The 21,981-nt window shown below is 41.7% G+C and overlaps 1 protein-coding gene across 3 annotated transcripts in view; it reads left to right on the top strand.

The window, feature by feature from the left end:
• Nucleotides 1-21,981, top strand: part of ntng1a (netrin g1a) — a 176,617-nt gene that overhangs the window by 104,344 nt on the left and 50,292 nt on the right. For all 3 annotated transcript variants that reach the window (XM_017482253.3, XM_017482220.3, XM_017482238.3), the window contains exon 4: nucleotides 11,998-12,170. In XM_017482253.3, coding sequence (XP_017337742.1) covers nucleotides 11,998-12,170 — 173 coding nt within the window. The remainder of the gene's footprint in view (nucleotides 1-11,997; nucleotides 12,171-21,981) is intronic.

Raw genomic sequence — 21,981 nt, 5'->3', positions numbered from 1 at the left:
GGCTTTGTTAACCCTCACTACGGTTGTGGTTCGGCTTCAGTTTGCTGCTGTGTAATGTCAACAGCGGATACTGGGTGTGTGTGTGTGTGTGTGTGTGTGTGTGTGAGAGCGCATGTTTTTCCCCTCCATTACCTCCCTCTCATTTGTGAGATGAGGAATTTTTTTGATATGCTGACTCGTGCAAAACATTTATTCAGTGAGCCGCTCTGCTGTGTTACAACAACACCTGCACGCTTTCATTGCATTTAATTGCCCGAGTGTGTTAACGTGCGCTGAGGGCCGAGCTGCTCTCTCTCTACACCACGGTCTGGTTAGATCAGCAAGCCTGTGTGTGTGTGTGTGTGTGTGTGTGTGTGTGTGTGTGTGTGTGTGTGTGTGTGTGTGTGTTTATTCAGCACTGCTCAATCTCAATTTAACTATCATTTAACTAAGCTGAGACAGAGATGAGGTAAAAGATTAGCTGAGAAAAAAAGTGTGTGTGAGAGAGAGAGAGAGAGAGAGAGAGACATGCATAGAGATAGAGAGAGATGCTAAGAGATGAACTGAGGGAGAGGTGAGTTCAGAGAAATGAGCTGAGAGAGACAAGTTGAAAGAGATGAGCAGAGAGAGGTAAGCTGAGAGAGAGACAAGTTGAGAGAGAGAGACAAGCTGAGAGCGAGACGAGCTGAGAGAGAGATGAGCTGAGAGAGACAAGCTGAGAGAGAGAGACAAGCTGAGAGAGAGAGACAAGCTGAGAGAGATGAGCTGAGAGAGATGAGCTGAGAGAGACAATCTGAGAGAGAGATGAGCTGAGAGAGAGACAAGCTGAGAGAGAGATGAACTAAAAATGAGACAAGCTTAGAGAGAGATGAGCTGAGAGAGATGAGCTGAGAGAGAGACAAGCTGAGAGAGAGATGAGCTGAGAGAGACAAGCTGAGAGAGCGATGAGCTGAGAGAGAGACAAGCTGAGAGAGAGATGAGCTGAGAGAGAGATGAGCTGAGAGAGACAAGCTGAGAGACAAGCTGAGAGAGAGAGACAAGCTGAGAGAGAGACAAGCTGAGAGAGATGAGCTGAGAGAGATGAGCTGAGAGAGACAAGCTAAGAGAGAGATGAGCTGAGAGAGAGACAAGCTGAGAGAGCGATGAGCTGAGAGAGACAAGCTGAGAGAGAGATGAACGGAGAGAGACAAGCTTAGAGAGAGATGAACTTTAAATGAGACAAGCTGAGAGAGAGACAAGCTGAGAGAGAGATGAGCTGAGAGAGAGATGAACTTAAAATGAGACAAGCTGAGAGAGAGACAAGCTGAGAGACAGATGAGCTTAGAGAGACACACCGAGAGAGACGAGCTGAACGACGAGCTGATAGAGAAATGAGCTGAGAGTAGAGATGAGCTGAGAGAGATGGGTAAAGTTTACTTGGGTAACGCTACTACACACTAAACATCTGCAGAAAGATGAGAAATAGAAGAGCAGACAGACAGACAGACAGACAGACAGACAGACAGACAGACTCAAATCTATTCATATAATGCTAGAAAAAAAAGCATTTTCCTTCAAATGCCTTAGACAGCCAATCGGGTGGTTCCATTCTTCGGTCCATCTTCAGATCTCTTTAATGATCGGCGAGCCTCCCGTCGGTCCGTCCTGAATAAATCTATCAACGCAGATGCCGTACACACGCTCTCAAGGCCACGATGAAGGAGGACTCGGTCTCCAAGCACAGCGCCACTGTCTACACAAGACCGATAACTCTCTTGTCTTTCAAGGAGGATTTTAAACTTTTTCTCCTCAAGCTGAGCGGCATTGATCTCCATTGTCACCGCATTAAGGCGTCTGAGCGACCGGAGCACATGGCCTCGTGGGTAATTTCTGTGAATTCATCCTGCAACCTCTGAAGGAGATTCTCGGTACTGCCCAAGGCCATGTGTCTCATTGAAACAAGAGACAAACAAAATGCGCATTCGTAATAGACGCGCGCTCTGAAGGAGGGAGGAACGCTGGGCGAAAACACGAGGGCGAGACGTACGAGTGGGGATAAGTCTCTGTAGCGTGCACTACTTCAGATTTGATAGATTTCATATCTGTTTTCTCGTCTTTTCAGCGGTGATGTGCTGTTCAGTTAGAAATAAATCCCCAAATCTATTCCTATTATGGGTACTTACGGGTAATGTGAGAATTGCATTATGAGTAACACACACACACACACACACACACACACTGAGAATAACACACTGTGAACACTAAATAAAATCATCACTATCCAGTTTTGTAAAAATAAAAATAGAAACGAATGTTTTTAGTAGGAATATTCACTAGACTCGAATCAGTTTGCAAACGCTGGCCACTTTAAACATGTCTCTGATTACAGTGCTGCTGAATTCTGGACTGTGATTGGTCGTTATTTACATTCTTCACAGTACTGCTCTCCCCACACCTGAGTACCATTAGTTCCTATTAGTGCCAGTATAGATCAGGTACCCATCCCTCCACTTGAAATAACATACGAGCGATATATTTGGTAATGGACTGCCCGAGGATGATGAAAGGGCGGTGTAATGGTGCCAAAACTTTGTTGGTATAACTGACATGTAAAGTTTACAAGCAAACTGATATGTCTAAAAATAGTAATGAAGTAAATTGTGTGTCGCATGACTACACTTCTCGTTCCGAACGATAATCGAATGCTCCGCCCTCTGATGGCTCCGCCCTCTGATGGCTCCGCCCTCTGATGGCTCCGCCAACTTTTTCTTACAGCATGCGAGTGTAAAACATATCTCACACTTTACTCCTCTAATTATCTGCGTTGATAGTTTGCTACGCCTCAGTGTGAACACACTCCCATTGTGTGTGTGTGTGTGTGTGTGTGTGTGTGTGTGTGTGTGTGTGTGTCAGCTCTGGAAACAGGCAAACAGGGTTAGCATTGTCAAACTGCTACACAGGTCATAGCCGAAGAGCACTCGAAATGAATCAACAGCACTTCTGAGAGTTAATATGGACAGGAAGTGATGACCAAATAAGGGCAATAAAAACCCAAGGCTAAAGGATGAGGGCGTGAGTGTTTACATGCTTTAATTGCTTTGTGTAACTGTAACGTGTGTGTCTGAGGGTTCTTGTAGCATTGTGGGGGATTTCGATGTCGCTTTGTTAACTTGGCACTCACGATGTGTGTGTGTGTGTTTACCGACATTCCTCAAGGTTATTACAGTTACGTGGTGCGACGGGCGTCTGTTCGAATCAGGAAGTGGTGTGTGTGTGTGTGTGTGTGTGTAGGGTGCATGAGGTGCAGCACAGACAGTGAAGAGGACAAGGCCCTGTGGATAATGAGATGTAAATGAGGCCGTGTGGAGAATAATGGACTGCCGTTTATGCACTGCACGTACACCGGTGTGTGTGTGTGTCTGTCTGTCGTCCAGGAGTCGGGCATACCTGCACATGCATGTGTCTGTCTCTCTATCTGTCTGTCTCTCTATCTATATATCTCTCTCTGTAATGGCTTTTAATTACCGTCATGCATTCTGGATGTGTATCACGTTTTATTTAATTGGCAAGCTCACGCTAAGTATCTTAGAGCCGGAAGCTAGACATTAACCGATCGACATGGCCAGATGTCTATCTCTCTGTCTGTCTATCTGTCTCTCTCTCTGTCTCTCTCTCTGACTATATGTCGTAGCTGCAGTGTATTCAATAAGTATTAAGTTAAGTGTGTAAGTGTTTTATCCTGGTTCACACACTCATTCCCACACATAATCCCACACATTTGCCAGTGGTTTTACTTCATTCTTTGTCGGATACCGAAAACCTGTTTTGTTGGGTCCTAGACAGAACCTTAAAGGGTTTTTCCTAGCATGACGAAACCTCTTTAGGGGTCTAGAGTCTATGTTTTTGTTTCGTAAGAGTGTATTTATATAGAAACGCTAACATTTTCTTTGCTTCTTTGGTTCATGCTAACTATAGAGGTCCACTAAAATGACATCACACCAGTGCACTATCCTGTACAGCACAGCTTGTCAGACCCCGGGGCGACCCCTGAGGCAAAAAACAAATTGGGTTGCAGAGAACAAATAAGGAAATCATTTTTAACAGGCTTCTTCAGATACTGCAGATGACAATGTCCCTGCACATGACCTCAATTTTAAGTGGGTTTTCAGATACGTAATACGTTTCTCTCAGATCTACTTTAATCCAAACGGGTTCATGTCTGGGGAAACTGTTAAGCGCTAAACTTGTTGTAGCATTGAGGTGAGTTTCTTTTCCTAGAAAATGAGAAAATACTGCGAGGGAGCAGCTCTACAAACAGCGAGCGAGCGAGAGGAAACACACGAGACGATGGCAGTGATTTGTTAATTATCCCAACACTAGTCAAGATGCCTGGCCAATGTGCCTTATTTGCCAGCAAATGGAAGTTTGAAGCCAGGAAAGCTGTGGCGCCATTTAACGACCCGTGATGGCGATCTGCAGATAAACCCATCTACGGGAAGTGCGTAGTCCTGTCTTATTGTGAACCGCAACCAGTCCCTCCAGGATTACGCAATTTTGCGATCGCAGAAATCATTGCAAAACCAAACAAACTCCATTTTCCACAGATTTGAGCCAAGACACGTCATGTGACGTCATCACAACGTGCATTCAGCTGAAGCCTTCTTCGATTCATGTTTGTCGAACACGACTACAGCGAAAAGGTCTCATTTACCGACAAACACCACTGGGAAAGGGTGTGCTAAACACTCGAGTAGTTTTCCGTAAAAAGAAAAAAAAGACCCTGCAAGTTGCATCAAAGACTTCGGGGAGAGATAACCACTTGGGATGAGTTTGAAACAGCTTTTCTTTCTGCTTTTCTGTCAGGAGATTATGAAGATGAGTTTGCGGAACGAGTCCGTCACCGAACACGAGGAGAAAAAGAGACAATTCGAGGTTTTGCTTTCACATAGAGGCCTTTGCAAACGTTGGAAAGCAACCTTAGCAGAAAGAGAGCTGGTCAAAATGATTCTCAAAAACAAAACATCACTTGGCTAGTCAGTTACGTAGTCGTGTCAAAACAGTGGAAGAACTCGTAAAGTTGGGTCATGGACTGGAGAAAGACTACGAGCAAAAATTGAAGTATGGAACTTGTGTGAGTCGAGCATCATTTCCAGATGTGTCACAAAGGCCTCCAAACAGAACTGCTGACAAATCATCTTCTGTACAGTGCTGGAGATGCAAAGGATATCAGGCACCCGGATAACATGCAACTCTGCATTATTCATCCACTGCTGAGAATCCACAGCACCCACCTGAGAACAAAAGGATATTTCAATCCCATAAACATGGAAGCCAACCAACCAATAATGCTGTAACCGCAAAAACCATACCTAAAACGAAAACAACCACCAAGAAGTTATGAAGTTATGACGATTCAAAACTGAGCTTCTTGTCATCCCTGCCTGCCCCTCAATCAACCACAACCTCACTGCACAGCTCGGCTCAACCACACTTAAACCAACCAGGACAGCCAGGAACCTTGGGGTGACTTTTGGAGACAGCTTGACCCTTACAGACCACATTTCAACAACTGCACGGTCCTGTAGGTTCATCCTGTACAACATCAAGAACATTAGACCCTACCTCACTGAACAGGCCTTCCTGTAGCCGCCCGTATCAAATTCAAAGCCTTGATGCTCACGTACAAGACCTTGTCTGGAACAACACCCTCCTACCTCAACTCTCTCCTGAAGGCTTACGTTCCCTCACGCGATCTGCGATCGATTAACGACCGACGTTTAGTAGTTCCCACTCAGCGTGGCTCAAGATCCCTTTCCAGAACCTTCACACTAACAGTCCCTCAGTGGTGGAATGAACTTCCGACCTCAATCCGGACGCAGAATCTGTCTCTATCTTCAAAAAGCAGCTAAAGGCCCACGTCTTCCATGAACTTAACTAACCCCTAAAACGCCAACCCCACATTATCCTTTAAATAAAATAAATTATAAAGTACTCTGGCACTTACACCTCTACTCTGTGCACTTTGCTTTTCTAGAACTCAATTAAAGATCTTGTACGGTAACACTACTTGCATTGTTCTCTGCTTGATATATCGCTTTGCTTGTATTTCCTCATTTGTAAGTATCTTTAGATAAAAGCGTCTGCTAAATGAATAAATGTAATGTAAATGTAAAGAAGTTACCTGAACACGAAATCTTGGAGATGTGCATGCAAGTATGCACACTTCAACTTGGACGTGCCGATGTTCTGCAACGTTGCATCTACATAAACCCGCAAGTACCTATTAAACAGAGACCTTACCTCATGTCCCCTGTCAAGCAAGCTCTGGTAAATAACAACTGGAAGAGATGCTTAAGACAGGAATTGTGGAACCATCGTGCTCGGGCTGGGTCTCTCTAGTCGTTCTAGTCCGCAAGAAAGATGGCAGCATGAGATACTGCAAAGATTACAGGAAGTTAAATGCCATAACACAAAGTGATGCGTACACCTTGCTGAGCATTGCCGATATCCTTGAATCCCTTGCAGGGGCTGCTATTTTCTCCACAGTAGACCTCAACAACGGTTATTGGCAAGTGGCCATGGACCCTTCAAGTAAACAAAAAAGTGCCTCCAGCATTCCTTCAGGACGTTTTCAATTTAACGCTATGCCTTTTGGGTTTAACCACAACCTTCCAAAGGTTAATGGAGACAATATTAGGAGAATTGTGAGAACTGTGTTTTGTCTACATTGATTATATAGTCATCTATTCATCAGACCTAACTTAGCATCTACAAGATCTCCAGACTGTCTTCCACTGGTTACAAGAAGCGGAATTGACCATCAACTTAAGGAAAAGTCAATTCTGCCTCCAAGAAATTTCAGTCTTGGGCCATGTAGTAACCACTCAAGGTATTATGGCAGACCCAAGCGAAGTAGAGGCCATTCGGTCGTATCCAGTACCCACCAACCTCAAAGGGGCACAGCGGTTTCTTGGACTACCTGGATGGTATCACCGATTTATACTTAACTTTTCACAAATTACAGAACCCATTAATGCTCTGAAAAAGAAGGGGAAAACATTTCGTTGCTCAGAACAATGTCAACAGGCATTTGAGCAGCTCAAGACATGTTTGGCTTCATCCCCCATCCTTGATCATCCAAATTTGCAGCATCCCGTCACAGTATACACAGGACCTGTGTTAACCCAATGAAAAGAACAAGGGATGGAAGAAGTCATAGCTTATGCCAGCAGAAGCCTAAACCTGGCAGAAACCAATGACTCAGTCACAGAGAAAGAGTGTCTGGTAGTTGTCTGGGCACTTGAGAAATGGCAACATTATCTGGAGCAGAGAATGTTCACGGTAGTAACTGATCACTCTGCGCTTCAGTGGGTAATGTGCTCTAATAAAACTACAAGCAGTCTCATTCGATTTGCCCTGAAATTACAAAAAGTATACTTTGTCATAGAATGCAGAAAAGGCAAACTAAATGCAGCACCAGATGCCCTTTCCAGAATGTCCAACTCACCTGCATGCAACAGACGAACGAGATTGACGCCACTGCTGTAGACTCATGGGAAGAACAACATAAGGACCCTGAAGTTGAAAAGATCTTCAGAGCAATAGCAGAAAGCAATCCAGTTACCCCAGAACAATATGAGATTGTGGAAGACTCAACTGTCAAAAGGACAAGTTCAATACAGAGTGTACTTACCCAAAAACCTCATTCTGACAATTCTTCAACATTACCATTCAAATCCTTTGAGTGGACACGGAGGTATCTTTAAAACCTACAAACGTCTACAGAATGTTGTCTTCTGGCTCCTGTCAAATGTTGCATAAAGTGCCAAACACACAAGAACGACAATCGGAAACCTACAGGCACAACTACACGTCCTACTGACATGTTAGGAGTGAACGTCATGGGACCATCGCCAAGCAGCCGCCCACACCGCCTTGAATACCTTTTAGTCTGTGTAGACTATTTCTGTTGTTGGGTTTAAATGTTCCAAATGCGTAAAGCAAGCGCACAAATCATTGCTATGATTCTCCGCAGAGAAATTTTTACCCGTTCGGGTGTGCCGGACTTCATCTTATGCGATCGAGGAACCCAATTTGTCTTATCAATTTTCAGGGAATTGTGTTCAAAATGGAACACTTTATGAAAATTACCGACAGCGTACCACCCACAGACGAACATGACGGGGAGAGTAAACCGCACCATTAAATATATGATTGCTTCTTATGTGGAGGAAAACCACAAAAAATGGGACCAATACGTACCCGAGTTCCGTTTTGCTGTTAACTCGGCCATCCAAGAAAGTATTGGACTGTCTCCTGCAGAACTACAACTGGGCCAAAAGCTTCCAGGTCCAGGGGACAAACTGCATCAGCTTCAGGAAAACAGCCTTTTATCTTCTGATCCATCTTACGATGTGTTAAACCACACAGCTCAAGTCAGGAACTATAATAATAACAGACGAGAAGTCATCTTCAGGGAAAAAGATCACGTCTGGTTGAGGAATTTTCCACAATCCAGTGCTCGACAAAGTCTCGGTGCCAAATTAGCCCCTGAGTGGAAAGGACTGCATCGGGTAATAAAGCAGAGGGAACCTCTGAACTACCAAATAGCATTGGACTCCACCGGCGAAGATGTCAGAACCACTCATGTCTGTAACCTGAAACCATGCTATCCCACTGCCAATGACTTGGAGTTACATGGAAAACAAAGACTCCAGGAAATCTTTCAAGAGTCCTCAGATGAAGATACTGAGTTTCAGGGATTTTAACCCATATGACTCTCTCACAACCTGGGGGTTGTTTTCTCCGGGGGGGGGGGGATTACTATCACATGAATGAAATGAAGCTGACCTGTTAGGAGAAAGACAAAGGATGATGCCGAAGGTAGAGAAGGAGGACAGAACAGAAACAGAAGAGAAGTAAAAAGAGGGGGAGGCTGGGAACAAAATGCAGCAGTTGAGGCGACAGTCACGGCTCACGTTTCTCTTCATCCACGTCTAAATCTCACGCCTGTTATTAAGGATTTCCATGGAGGTGAACGTTACGAGCAAGCTGAGTCAGTCAAGTTTACCTGCGTGGAGCCAAACGCACGCTGTTTCGGGTTGGAACAGTCAACTGAGTGAACGAACCAAAGAGGGATTATCCGCCGCGTTTTTGGAGCCTTCCGACAAGACACCAGCTGTACTGTGGCGCGTTTCCTGTTCCTAAAGTCTTACTTCAGGCACTCATTCCAACATAGTTTCACTTCAAGCTCCCCAAAAAGCTTCCTCTGTGGCCTTTTTTACGTTCCTATCAGTGACGAACACACGCGTACAATCACACCCAGACACACAAACGTTCTCATTTACTCACCTCGAATGCGCATTCGAGTCACGCTCGGAGCGAGCGCTTTTCTTTTGTCGCTTGTTTTCCTTCTCCTTTTGTGTACATGACGACTTCTGAACGCGACGATCTGTTCACGCGTGTTAATCAGTGGGATAACTTTGGTCGTCGGTTACATTGATATTTTATCGAAGAACAGACTTTTGAAACCACGGACTATTGATCGGTACGAGTCCGCGTAACGCATGAACTGCATCAGAGGCCGTGAGGATTTGTTTACTGTCCTGAATCCCTGTTGTGTGCATTCATTTGTGAATTTGTGAGTTCCATGACTTGACATGATATTTTTGCGTAACCGGTGGCTTTCGAGTTATCCTGGTTTAAATTCTCATGTTTGGGGTAGACCTAATTCTACCCGGCGCCCGAATGAATACATTTTCAATTGAAATCCTTTTGTAAGGGCGTGGCACCGTAGAAAAATCAAGCATTTCTGGCTGCAACAGTCGTACAGAGTAGACGGACTCAACCTTCTCATTATGTAACAGTGTTGTGTTTTTGTCTGTGTTGCATGGGTCACCATAAATATGGGACATCTGGAAAAAAGTACACCTATACATACAGTATATCGCAATAAAGAGTGTGTCGAGTTAATTATTAAGCAACTGTAGAAATAGTTCATCCTCTTACTGCTTAAATATAATGTATATGGAATGGCGACTTTTTTTTCTTCTTAAGGAACCGAAAGGTGAACAAGTTTCCTGAGCAGCTTTGGGTTTCCTCGTTCTGTCCTTTATTTCAAAGTGCGACTTTGAAATCCTCATTGCGAATTTTCAGCTCTCCTTTTCAAGCATTCATACTTTCGTCCATAATTGTAGCGCGACCTTGAGCGCGAGAACATCGGTATAAATCAAAACTAAGCGAGCGCCGATCTGACAATCGCATTAAAACGTTTGAAGCCTGCCGATGAATCCTCATACGACAGAGGCACTCTGTCCTGCATTTCTATGACTTCATTATGCATTAATGTTGTTGTGTTTTTTTTTTTTTTGTTAAATTCCTTTAATCTTATTAATCATATCAAGACTGCACAGTTTGTAACCTGATAAATGTGTAATGTGTAGAGAGACCTCTGGACCTCCTCAGCTGGAAAAAAACAATGCTGGCATTTTTACATGGAGCGAGAGAGAGAGAGAGAGAGAGAGAGAGGGAGAGAGAGAGAGAGAGAGAGAGAGGTGGGGGTTTAAAGCAGGGTGGTTTGAGAAGGCTGATAGGAGATAAATGCTTGGTGCGGGGTTTTAAAATCCCCACAGGCCTCGGCGAACCTCAGTGAGCCATCAACGACCCGAAGAGAAATCGCTGCTCTCACTCGCATCGGGTTTCGCTTCTGCTTTTTATGCCTGCGAGCTGAAATACGCAGGATATCCAAATCAATGCCCGACGCTCCCCTCACACACTTTAGAGATGAGGTTGTGTTTAAAGTCGGAGGATGGAAAGAATGGTAGTAAACAGGTGTGTTTTAAACTCTAAAATGTAAATGCAGGTGTGCAAGGAGAAAATTACTTTCGACGTCATTATCACGTCTCATCTTGAACGCTCAGCCTCATGGTGATGGATAACGAACATTTTAAAAGTAGCAGACCTGCTAACCTGCGTATGAGCTCGGAATTTTAACATCAGAGTACGCTGCTATGAGTTATCACTAGAGCTCGACCGATTGATCGATTAATTGAGTGATTAATCGACACCGATAACCGGTTACTGGAACTAGCAGTTATCTGTAAAAATCCACACCGATAGTGTTTCCCGGTCGCGTCCCTTGCCGAGCGGCTGAGGACGGTCCGCTGTCGTTATACGGTACGAGAGCGGCCTCTAGAGGCGAAATAAAAACTAGCATTTTAAAACTAGCATTTTAAGTACCGTACATTTTCCCGGTACGGTCAGTACTGTTTATTTCCGTAATAAAGTTCAGCAGTATTTTACTCTGAGTGTTCTGTTTTCATTCAGTATCAATATTCAAATCTATCGGTTGATCAATCGTTTATCGGTGTGGGTAAACTCCCGTATCGGTCGAGCTCTAGTTATCACTCAGAAACACACCAAAAGAGCATCGTTCTTTTTGTTTCTTCTAATTAAAAAAAAAAAAAGTCAGACGGGACCAAGCGACATGTGAATCTAGAATGATTGACAGTTGTGTAGATGTTTTAAACACTGATATTAACTCTAAGCCCCGCCCCCTTCCTCCTGTCTCACATTGGTGCACATTGGTTGTCGCTTTTTATGACAGTAAATGGAGAATGTATTGAGTTTATGAATGTGAAATCTATCAGTGTAGCTTAGACCGACGTAGCTAGCATTAGACTCGTCGATATAGTTAACGTCAGTAAGCTGGATTTAACAGGGATGAACTGAAAATGTCTTGTTCGGTCAAAATGGTCGAAAATGGATGAAGAAAGAGACAAAGGGCTGAAAATCTTCTTTTTAAAGTATTCCCTGTTGGAATTTGGAAGATATAATGTGGGCAAACCTCACCGATAGTTTTACTCCTGAGAAACAGGAAGTGCTTCAAGACCAAAATAGATCCAGTAAACTGAAATCCAGTAAACTAAAATTTATTTTATTTACTGAAAGGGTTTGAATGAATGATACTTCTGAAATTGACTGTACATTCTGTTTCTTCTTCTTCTCTCTCTCTCTCTCTCTCTCTCTCTCTCTCTGTAGGTGTAAGTGTAACCTGCATGCGAACAGCTGTGTGTTTGATAAGGAGAAGCTGAGCTGTGAGTGTGAGCACAACACCACGGGGCCCGACTGCGGACGCTGCAAGAGGAACTACCAGGGCCGAGCCTGGAGCGCCGGGAGCTACCTGCCCATTCCTAAAGGCACGGCTAATATCTGTGAGTACACACACACACACGCACACACACACACACACACACACACACACACACACACACAGGTTAGGTTTACTATCTTTGTGAGGATTTCATTTCATAAACATTAATATTACTATAAATACCTAATGCTGTGCTCTAAAAAATGTATTCCAGAATTAAATAAAAATAATCTCCATCACTGAGTGTGTGTGTGTGTGTCTGTGTGTGTGTGTGTGTGTGTCCCAGCCACACTGTCCTCCCTATAACAACCCCCCCTGCCTCCTCTCTTACTCCATTAGCCTACTTACAGCCCAGAGGAAGTAGAGTGTACAGCACACACACACACACACACACACACACACACACACACACACACACACACACACACATGCTTGATAATGATATGGGGAAAAACATTTACATATTTAATGAAACACTATTTATTTCATTATTACACGCTAGTAATGTAGATAAAAACAAGTGAAAGGTTAGTATTGGTTTAAGAAGTCTTTGGGATTGGCATCTGTGTTGTGGCATTCCAAGCATCCTGATTGGCCACTGTGATGTGGCATTCCAAGCATCCTGATTGGCCACTGTATTGTAGCATTCCAAACCTCCTGATGGGCTGCTGTTTTATGGCAATACAAGAATCCAGATTGGTCGCTGTTTCATGGCATTCCAAGTGTCCTAATTGGCCACTGTGTTGTAGCATTCCAAGCATCCTGATTGGTCGCGGTTTTATGGCAATGCAAGAATCCTGATTGGTCGCTCTTTCATGCCAATACAAGAATACTAATAAGATACTATGTCTTGGTATTCCAAGCATCCTGATTGGTCCCTTATTTATCTCATTCCAAACATCCTGGTTGGTCGCAGACCTGTGGCCTTCAAGCCGTCCTGATTTGCTGCTGTGTTGATGCTGTGATTGGACCCCATGTGCAGTGGCATTTCAAGGCTGCTGACTGGCTCTCATGCCATTTCGTTTCAAGTGTCAGAATTGTCTGCAGTTTCATGGCATTTTGAGCATCATGATTGGCCACTGAGTTTTTAAGGTCGGTGACCGGTCGCCAATAGTGGCAGTCCAAGCATGATGATAGCTGCCGTGTCATGGTGTTCCAAAGGTCGGAAATGTGATTACTCCTCAGCTGTATCTGGAGATCTACCTTCCAGCAGGTGTTCGATGCATGACTATCTGGAGCAGGTGTAGGTGATCTCCAGGAAGAAGTTTAGTGAGCAGTGATTTAGATTTGTAGACCTAGACTATGTGACAGTCAGGCCTGCAGGTGTATACGATTTCAGTATCATTGCCTCCACAAGTCAAGCTGCAGATTTATTGTTTTGAGGATGCTGTATAAATGAGGCTATTATTATTTTTACCTCATTAAGGTAACTACATCGCATGGATCTGTGGATATACAGACTTTTAAACTGAGACGTCTTTAAAAAAAAGAAAAAAAAGAAAAAAGAAGTATAAAATGCTTTGAGGCTGGTCTTGGTCTCGGTGTCACTAATGCCTCTGAGTGTAGCGTTTTATGTCTGAGCTGCGAGGGCTGCGAGAAAAAAAATCCATAATCTAATAATTCCATAAAACAGCCCGGTCTATCTCTGTCCTCTCGGAATAAAGACAATTCACATGTCAGGTGAAAAAAAAACAAAAAAAAAAAACAACACCTTCCATTGCACTGGCTGTGATTTTTAAACCAATTACTGCCAAATATGCTGCTATTTTTAACATATGGAATGAGGTAATTACACAAAAAAATGACTTGAGAGACCTTCTTTATGTTACATATCAGCTAGTCTGATGCAGAAAGTTCAAAGGTGATCAACTCAGGAGAGTGCCTAGTGTCCGTTAATGGACCAGGGTGAGAAAGAAAAAAGAAGGAGGTATCACTCTCTTCTCCCTTCCTGTAGGGAAGCCATGTTTGCCCTCCGTGTTGGAGAATGTGAAGAGGACTGATGGGTTTGTAAATTAGCCGCGACAGGCCATTTCTGCAGGGGAACTGAGGAAAGTGCCGACATTTTGTCTCAGGCTTTAAAACACATCGTTCTATAGGGAGATATATTCCATCTTTCTCATATCCTGGACTTCTGGAAAGATGAAAAAAATAAAATAAACGAGTAGTAATAACATTCACGTAACACTTTCACGTTCACGTAAAGTTCACTGCTGTTTTCTGTAATGGCCTTCGTGTCATAAGTGTTAATATTCCTAGAACAGTATGGGGTGCACAAACTTTTGGCCCAAAGAAACTGTATAGCCGGCTTATTACAGATAGCGTATGAGTTGATGTATGAAGTACGTCGGTGTTTTATGTGTTTGCTAATGATTACGATTTTTACGCGTCATCATTGTTATCCATTTGTAGCTACATGAAACGAGCTAGCTCCTTATATACACCTTATCTCTGACACCGGAGACTCCTTCCATGGAAGTCAAATACACGTCTCCTTACAGAAAAGCTTTGAACGGGCTGTTACTATAGAAACGATAACGTATTAGAACGAGCGCATTGATATACCTGTGATTTTCAACGGCACTAACTGTCAGAGAATGAATCGACACCTTCCGGCCAATCAGAATCCAGAATTCAACAGCGCTGTTTTAAATGACAGATTTATTTTCAGAAATGTGCTGTACGCTGTAATTTAATCACCTCTCCGATACCCCAGCATGGTGATGCACGATGGTTTAAAAAGAGATAAGGAATAAATTCCCTGCTGGCTGGAGGAAGAACGTGTTCGGCATCAGTGATGAGGACAGGACTGCGTTTGCATGAGCGTGTGCGCCGAAAGAATAAATTCATGGCTCTCATTAACCACTGCACTAGCAATCGGATGAAATTCACACGGAAACTGAACGCACGTTTTATCCGAATTAAGTAAGTGCATCTGCTTATGAGAAAAAAAAAAACAACAACAAATAATAATAATAATAATAATAATAATAAAAAAACAAAAAACACGGGTCTAATAATTTTTATTAGTTAATTTAGGGTGGATTAATTATAAAAGAATGCAGCGCAGAATGAAATATGAGAGGAGTCGTTTTATTTAAATAAAACGGGGGTAAATATTTATTTTTTTTGCATGCGGCGGAATGCGCTGTTGAGTTCTGGATTCTGATTGGTCGGAAGAGAAGGTGTTGATGAATTTTCTCTAACAGCATCCCTGACGGTAGTTCCAAACGGTACACAAAACCACAGGTTCATATTAATGCGCTCGTTCTGATATCTTACTGTTTCTATAGTAACAGCTCGTCCGCGGTGGAAGATCTCGAAACTTTTGGAGTCACGTCATCTCGGCGTGACAGGAGAGGAGCCGTCGTCACATCTGGAGCTGACAGAGGGAGCGAGAGTGAGTGATGGTTCACACTCACATCAGCACTGAATTCAGGGCTTTAATTAGCACGCATTAGAGCGAAGAGGCATGTGTCAGGCCGATTCCCGCCATCGTCGGACATTCATGAATCACACAGTGCCGCTTTGAGACAGATGTGTCTCCCCGTCTCGCTACCTGTCTCGCCGTTTCTCTTTTTAGAAGCGAAAGATGTCCTGAGAAGTGGAAAAAGAGCGAGTATGGGAATAAGAGACTGTAGATTGACTTCCGAAATCATGTAAAAATGTTAGCAGTTTAAGAGTAGTTCCCATTCGCAGTTTTTGGCCTGTTGCTATGGCGATACAGACAGAAAACTAGGCATTTCTGCTTTTTTTCAGCTAAAGCACCGGTCTCGGACCAAACGCAGAGAAAATTCGCCCGATTCCATGAAGCTGTAAGGATTCAGGATGTGAAAGATGCGAGTGTGTTTCCGTTAGCGGTTATTTACACCTACATCTACAGCGGATATAAAAAGTCTACACACCCCTGTTAAATTTACAGGCTTTTGTGAAGCAAAAAAAATTAGACCAAGATTTATCGTATCAGAACTTTTTCCACCTTTAATGGGATATAGAAACTGACAAAATGGCGGATTCCTCCGCGATATTGCAGAGCATTTCAAATTTGACACGGTGGAGAAATGTATCCTACAGATGCAGCATTTCAACGTGTTCGGATCAATGGTAGATTAGAAGTTCTTTGTTATAGCTTTTCCACGAAAAAAGAAAAATCAGGATTCAGTGAGAATTTTGGAGAATGATTTCATGCTGATACAACGCTACTTTAACATTATTATGAATTTATTCCTGCTGCTATCCGTAACATTAATTTGCTATAACATTAATCCGAATGAAGCGTACTTTCGCTCGATCCGAGACAAACAGCTCCATCTAGTGGACGATAAAGATATTGTTAAACACAATATAACATATCGTCAAAGATAATATTCCTTTTAATGTCATTGTTTATGGAGATATGAGGTTGCCATCGCACACGGTAACACACCGTAGTGTCCTCTTTATGTGAGGCACAGATCAAGTCCATAGATTAATGTTCCATTGATTTATGGACACAAGAAATATGTGCAACAGTTCTCAATTCGCTGATATGTAAATAGTTTGGCCAATTTTTATTCGATTCGTTATTTTTTTTATCACGCTATAGAAAGACGTGTATCCCACACATATGCACCACAGTTCAAGCAAATCAGACCTACGGCTCATGAGGAGATTTTTGAAGTTTTGGATGTACTGGAAAATATATCATAGCAGACTTTATGGGTCCCAATTAACTTTTTTCCTCCCCATGAGAAATAAGGCATGTATACCAATTTTCAGACATTTTGGACTTATGGGATAAGTGGAAAATCATGTAGAATTTAGGTGTGTCCTGTAGCTCCACCTGTGGGCTCATGTGGGCCATTTGTGTTGTGGGAGTTACCCGTGGCCTGTAGTATCAATGTACCAAATTTCAAAACGTTGTACTCTTCAGATCTTGAGTTATTGGGCACTTTAGGGAAATGCGGAGAATAATACGAAGAAGAGGAAGAACAGTACTAACAAAGGAGGAATCCTCAAAATAAACAGAAATGTTTTAGGGGGAAATTGAACAAGAAAAAAGCTTAGAACAATCTAGTTGCGTACTGTAAGTGTGCGCACCATATTATAATGGAGCAGGTGACTGAACCAATCACATTTAAACTCAAAAGCAATCATCATGCACCTTTCATCAGTGAAGTGATTCTGATTAACCCCAAATAAAGATCAGATTTTCCTGTAGGATTTTCTGGACATCTTGGTTTTATCTGACTGCTGAAGCCATGATTCGCCAAAGAGCTTGCAAAGCATGTACAAGATCTCATTGTTGAAAGGTATCGCACAGGACAGGATTAAGAAAGAATTTCCAAAACATTAGATGTAACATAGAACACTGTGAAGAGCATCATCAACAAGTGGAGAAAATGGGGCACCACGGTGACAATACCAAGAACAGGACGTCCCTCCAAAATTGAATAAGGGACAAGAAGAAAACTTACCAGGGAGGCTGTCAAGAGACCAACAGCAGCATTAAAGAAGCTGCAGAAATATCTGACACGTACTGATTACTCTCTGCATGTGACAACAATCTCATATTCCTCACGTCTGGGCTATGGAGTTGGGTGGCTAGACGGAAGCCCTTCCACTGGGGGAAAAAAAAAAAAAACATCCAAGCCTAAATCACCCCAAACCTTGTGGCAAAATGTGTTCTGGCCTGCTGAGACCAAGGTAGAACTTTTTGGGGATAATTCTAAAAGCTATTGTACAGGTGCATTTCAAACAATCTGAATATCATGGAAAGGTACATTTTTTTTCCGCAATTTAATTCAAAAAGTGGAACTTTCATATGTTCTAGATTCATTACACATGAAGTGAAATATTTCAAGCCTTTTTTTTTCATTTGTTTTCAATCTTGATGTTTACAGCTTACAGCTCATAGGAATCCAAAGTAAAGCATCTCAAAATATTCGAATGAAGAATTTATAACACAGAGATGTCGACCTTGTGAAAAGTATGTTAATTTACGCACTCAGTACTCGGTCAAGGTTTTAATCCTTGTGCGGGAATTACTGCATCAGTGTGGTGTGGCATGGAGGCGATCGGCCTGTGGCACTGCTGAGGTTTTCCTGAAGCCCAGGTTGCTTTGATAGCGGCCTTCAACTCGTCGGTAGACGTTTTTTAAACCCCTGAAATATTTCTGTTTGTTTTTCCCTTGAATTATGTTAGATATCACACTAAAGGTGGGAAAAGATCTGACATCATTTCTTTGCTTAGAAAAATAATGGAGGAGATGATTATTTTTCAGTAATGCTCACACCAATATTTTGCCTTGCTGTTTTCAGGGTTACTGAAAAAAAAGTAGTCTCATAAACTGACATGACACTGCAACACGTTTTTCTCTCTGCCTGCTAGGACTTCAGTTTGATAATAATGTTAGTACATAACACTTGAAAACACCTGGTAACACAAAGTAACACCCTGTAACACCTGCTAACACACTGTAACACTCTGTAACACTCTGTAACCCCTGGTAACACATTATAACTCATTATAACACACTATATCACACTGTAACACATTATAACACATTATATCACACTGTAACACACTGTAACACATTATAACACACTATATCACACTGTAACACATTATAACACATTATATCACACTATATCACACTATAACACATTATAACACACTATATCACACTATATCACACTATAACGCATTATAACACACTATATCACACTATAACACATTATATCACACTATATCACACTGTAACACATTATAACACACTATATCACACTATATCACACTATAACGCATTATAATACACTATATCACACTGTAACACATTATAACACACTATATCACACTATATCACACTGTAACACATTATAACACACTATATCACACTGTAACACACTGTAACACATTATAACACACTATATCACACTGTAACACACTATAACACATTATATCACACTGTAACACACTGTAACACATTATAACACACTATATCACACTGTAACACATTATAACACATTATATCACACTATATCACACTGTATCACACTGTAACACATTATAACACACTATATCACACTATATCACACTGTAACACATTATAACACACTATATCACACTATATCACACTGTAACACATTATAACACACTATATCACACTATAACACATTATAACACACTATATCACACTATATCACACTATAACGCATTATAACACACTATATCACACTGTAACACATTATAACACACTGTAATACACTATATCACACTGTAACATCCTGTAATACACTGTAACACACTGTAATACACTATCACACTGTAACACAGTGCAATACACTATATCACACTGTAACACACTGTAACACACTATATCACTCTGTAACACACTGTAATACACTATATCACACTGTAATACACTATATCACTCTGTAACACACTGTAACACACTATATCACACTGTAACACCCTGTAATACACTATATCACACTGTAACACACTGTAATACACTGTAACACACTGTAGCACACTGTAACACACTATCACTCTGTAACACACTGTAATACACTATATCACACTGTAACACCCTGTAATACACTGTAACACACTGTAACACACTATATCACACTGTAACACACTGTAATACACTGTAACACACTGTAGCACACTGTAACACACTATCACTCTGTAACACACTGTAATACACTGTAACACACTGTAGCACACTGTAACACACTATCACTCTGTAACACACTGTAATACACTATATCACACTGTAACACCCTGTAATACACTATATCATACTGTAACACACTGTAATACACTGTAAAACACTGTAGCACACTGTAACACACTATCACTCTGTAACACACTGTAATACACTATATCACACTGTAACACCCTGTAACACACTGTAACACACTATAACACACTGTAACACACTATCACCCTGTAACACCCTGTAACACACTATATCACACTGTAACACACTGTAACACACTGTAACACACTATATCACACTGTAACACACTGTAACACACTGTAACACACTATATCACACTGTAACACACTGTAACACACTATCACTCTGTAACACCCTGTAACACACTGTATCACACTGTAACACCCTGTAACACCCTGTAACACACTATATCACACTATATCACACTGTAACACACTATATCACACTATATTACACTATATCACACTGTAACACACTGTATCACACTGTAACACCCTGTAACACCCTGTAACACACTATATCACACTATATCACACTGTAACACACTGTAATACACTATCACTCTGTAACACACTGTAATACACTATATCACACTATATCACACTGTAACACACTATATCACACTATATCACACTGTAACACACTATATCACACTATATTACACTGTAACACACTTTATCAACACTCTAAATAAACACTCTCTATTTTTTCTCACTGTAACTGGGACAATGATTTATGTAAAACTTCTGCACCGTTATTAACACTTCTGTCTTAGAGACCATACCATCCATCTTGTCTTCCTCTCAGCTCTGTGTATGTATCATGTCCTTTATCTCATTATTCAGTTTGTTCGGCTTAACATTTCCACCTGCTGAGCGCCATCTCCCTCCATCGCCTCGCTGCTCTCTGTCTTGTTCTGTCTCTCCCTCTTTGTCTCTCTCACTCCCTCACTCTCTCTCTCTTTCTCTCTATCTCTCTCTCTCCTTCCTCTCCCCGAGACACGTCTCTGTTTGTTTTCACGTCTCCACATCTTCCTCTGTGCAGTAATCTCTCTTTCAAATATTTGTTTCTCCTGTCTTTGCCGGAGCTCGGCTCTGAATCTTCATGGATTTGACACTTTTACACCTTTAATACAAATCCGTTCTCTGTAGCGTACACACTGGAACGATAGCACAGAGTTTTAGAGAAATTTTGAGCTCGATCATAATTAATAACTAATGTTTATAATCGTGTTGAATTAAAAAGCAGTTAACTCAGTAAATCCCACTGATCACTGCTGTGAAGGAATTTTTCTTTAGAATTTTTTTTATAACGCTTTAAAAGGATTGGAAATTACGCTTGATGTAATTTTATGTGCTATTTTTTTTTAATGCAGGAAGTTTTTTATGTAATTGGTCACATGACCAGACCTGTTTACTACCAGCCTGAGTAAAGACGGCGTCTGTATCGCAGCTCTGTAATGTATAGTATGTAAAATGAATTATAAAGCAGATACGCTATCATATTTTGGTGTTTCTAATCGTTAAATGCTATATTTTAATGCGATTATGTTATCACATTGATTCCATCCTTACAGGAGATGAAAATGTAACCACTGGGATAACACCAAGTCGCTGTGTAATATATCGTTACTTAAAATGTAACCGAAAGTGACGTAAACATACATTTTGCATTTTTATTAGTATATTTGCTTTACTATCATTTGTTTGCACAATGAAATAAAAATGTGAAATACTCTACTTTTTAAAAGAAAAAAAAAAAAAAAACATTTTGCAGGTTTAATTTAGGTCGAATTTTCATTGGACTTACTGTATATATTTGGATTTATACAGTAAATTCCGCCCATTTTCCAAAGCAGGACTTAAAAAGACATACAGTTTGTGACATAGTGCTCGTGCAGAAAGTAAAATTAATTCACATGTATAAGTGGGGGGAAAAAATGGGATTCATAAGGCAAAGGTCTCCTTTAGTGAACAGTGGACTAGTTCAACACACAGACTTCATATTAAACCATAACGAACTTTCCTTTACTCTCACACTCTCCGTCGTTCCCCAGATGAGGACGGGTTCCCTTCCGAGTCCGGTTCCTCTCGAGGTTTCTTCCTCGTATCATCTCAGGGAGTTTTTCCCTCATCACCGTCACCACCGG

The sequence above is a fragment of the Ictalurus punctatus genome, chromosome 1 (genome assembly GCF_001660625.3).
Source record: "Ictalurus punctatus breed USDA103 chromosome 1, Coco_2.0, whole genome shotgun sequence".
In the NCBI taxonomy this organism is placed as follows: domain Eukaryota; kingdom Metazoa; phylum Chordata; class Actinopteri; order Siluriformes; family Ictaluridae; genus Ictalurus; species Ictalurus punctatus.
Note: the sequence above shows the minus strand (reverse complement) of the source record. Positions and strands in the feature narration are given on the sequence as shown.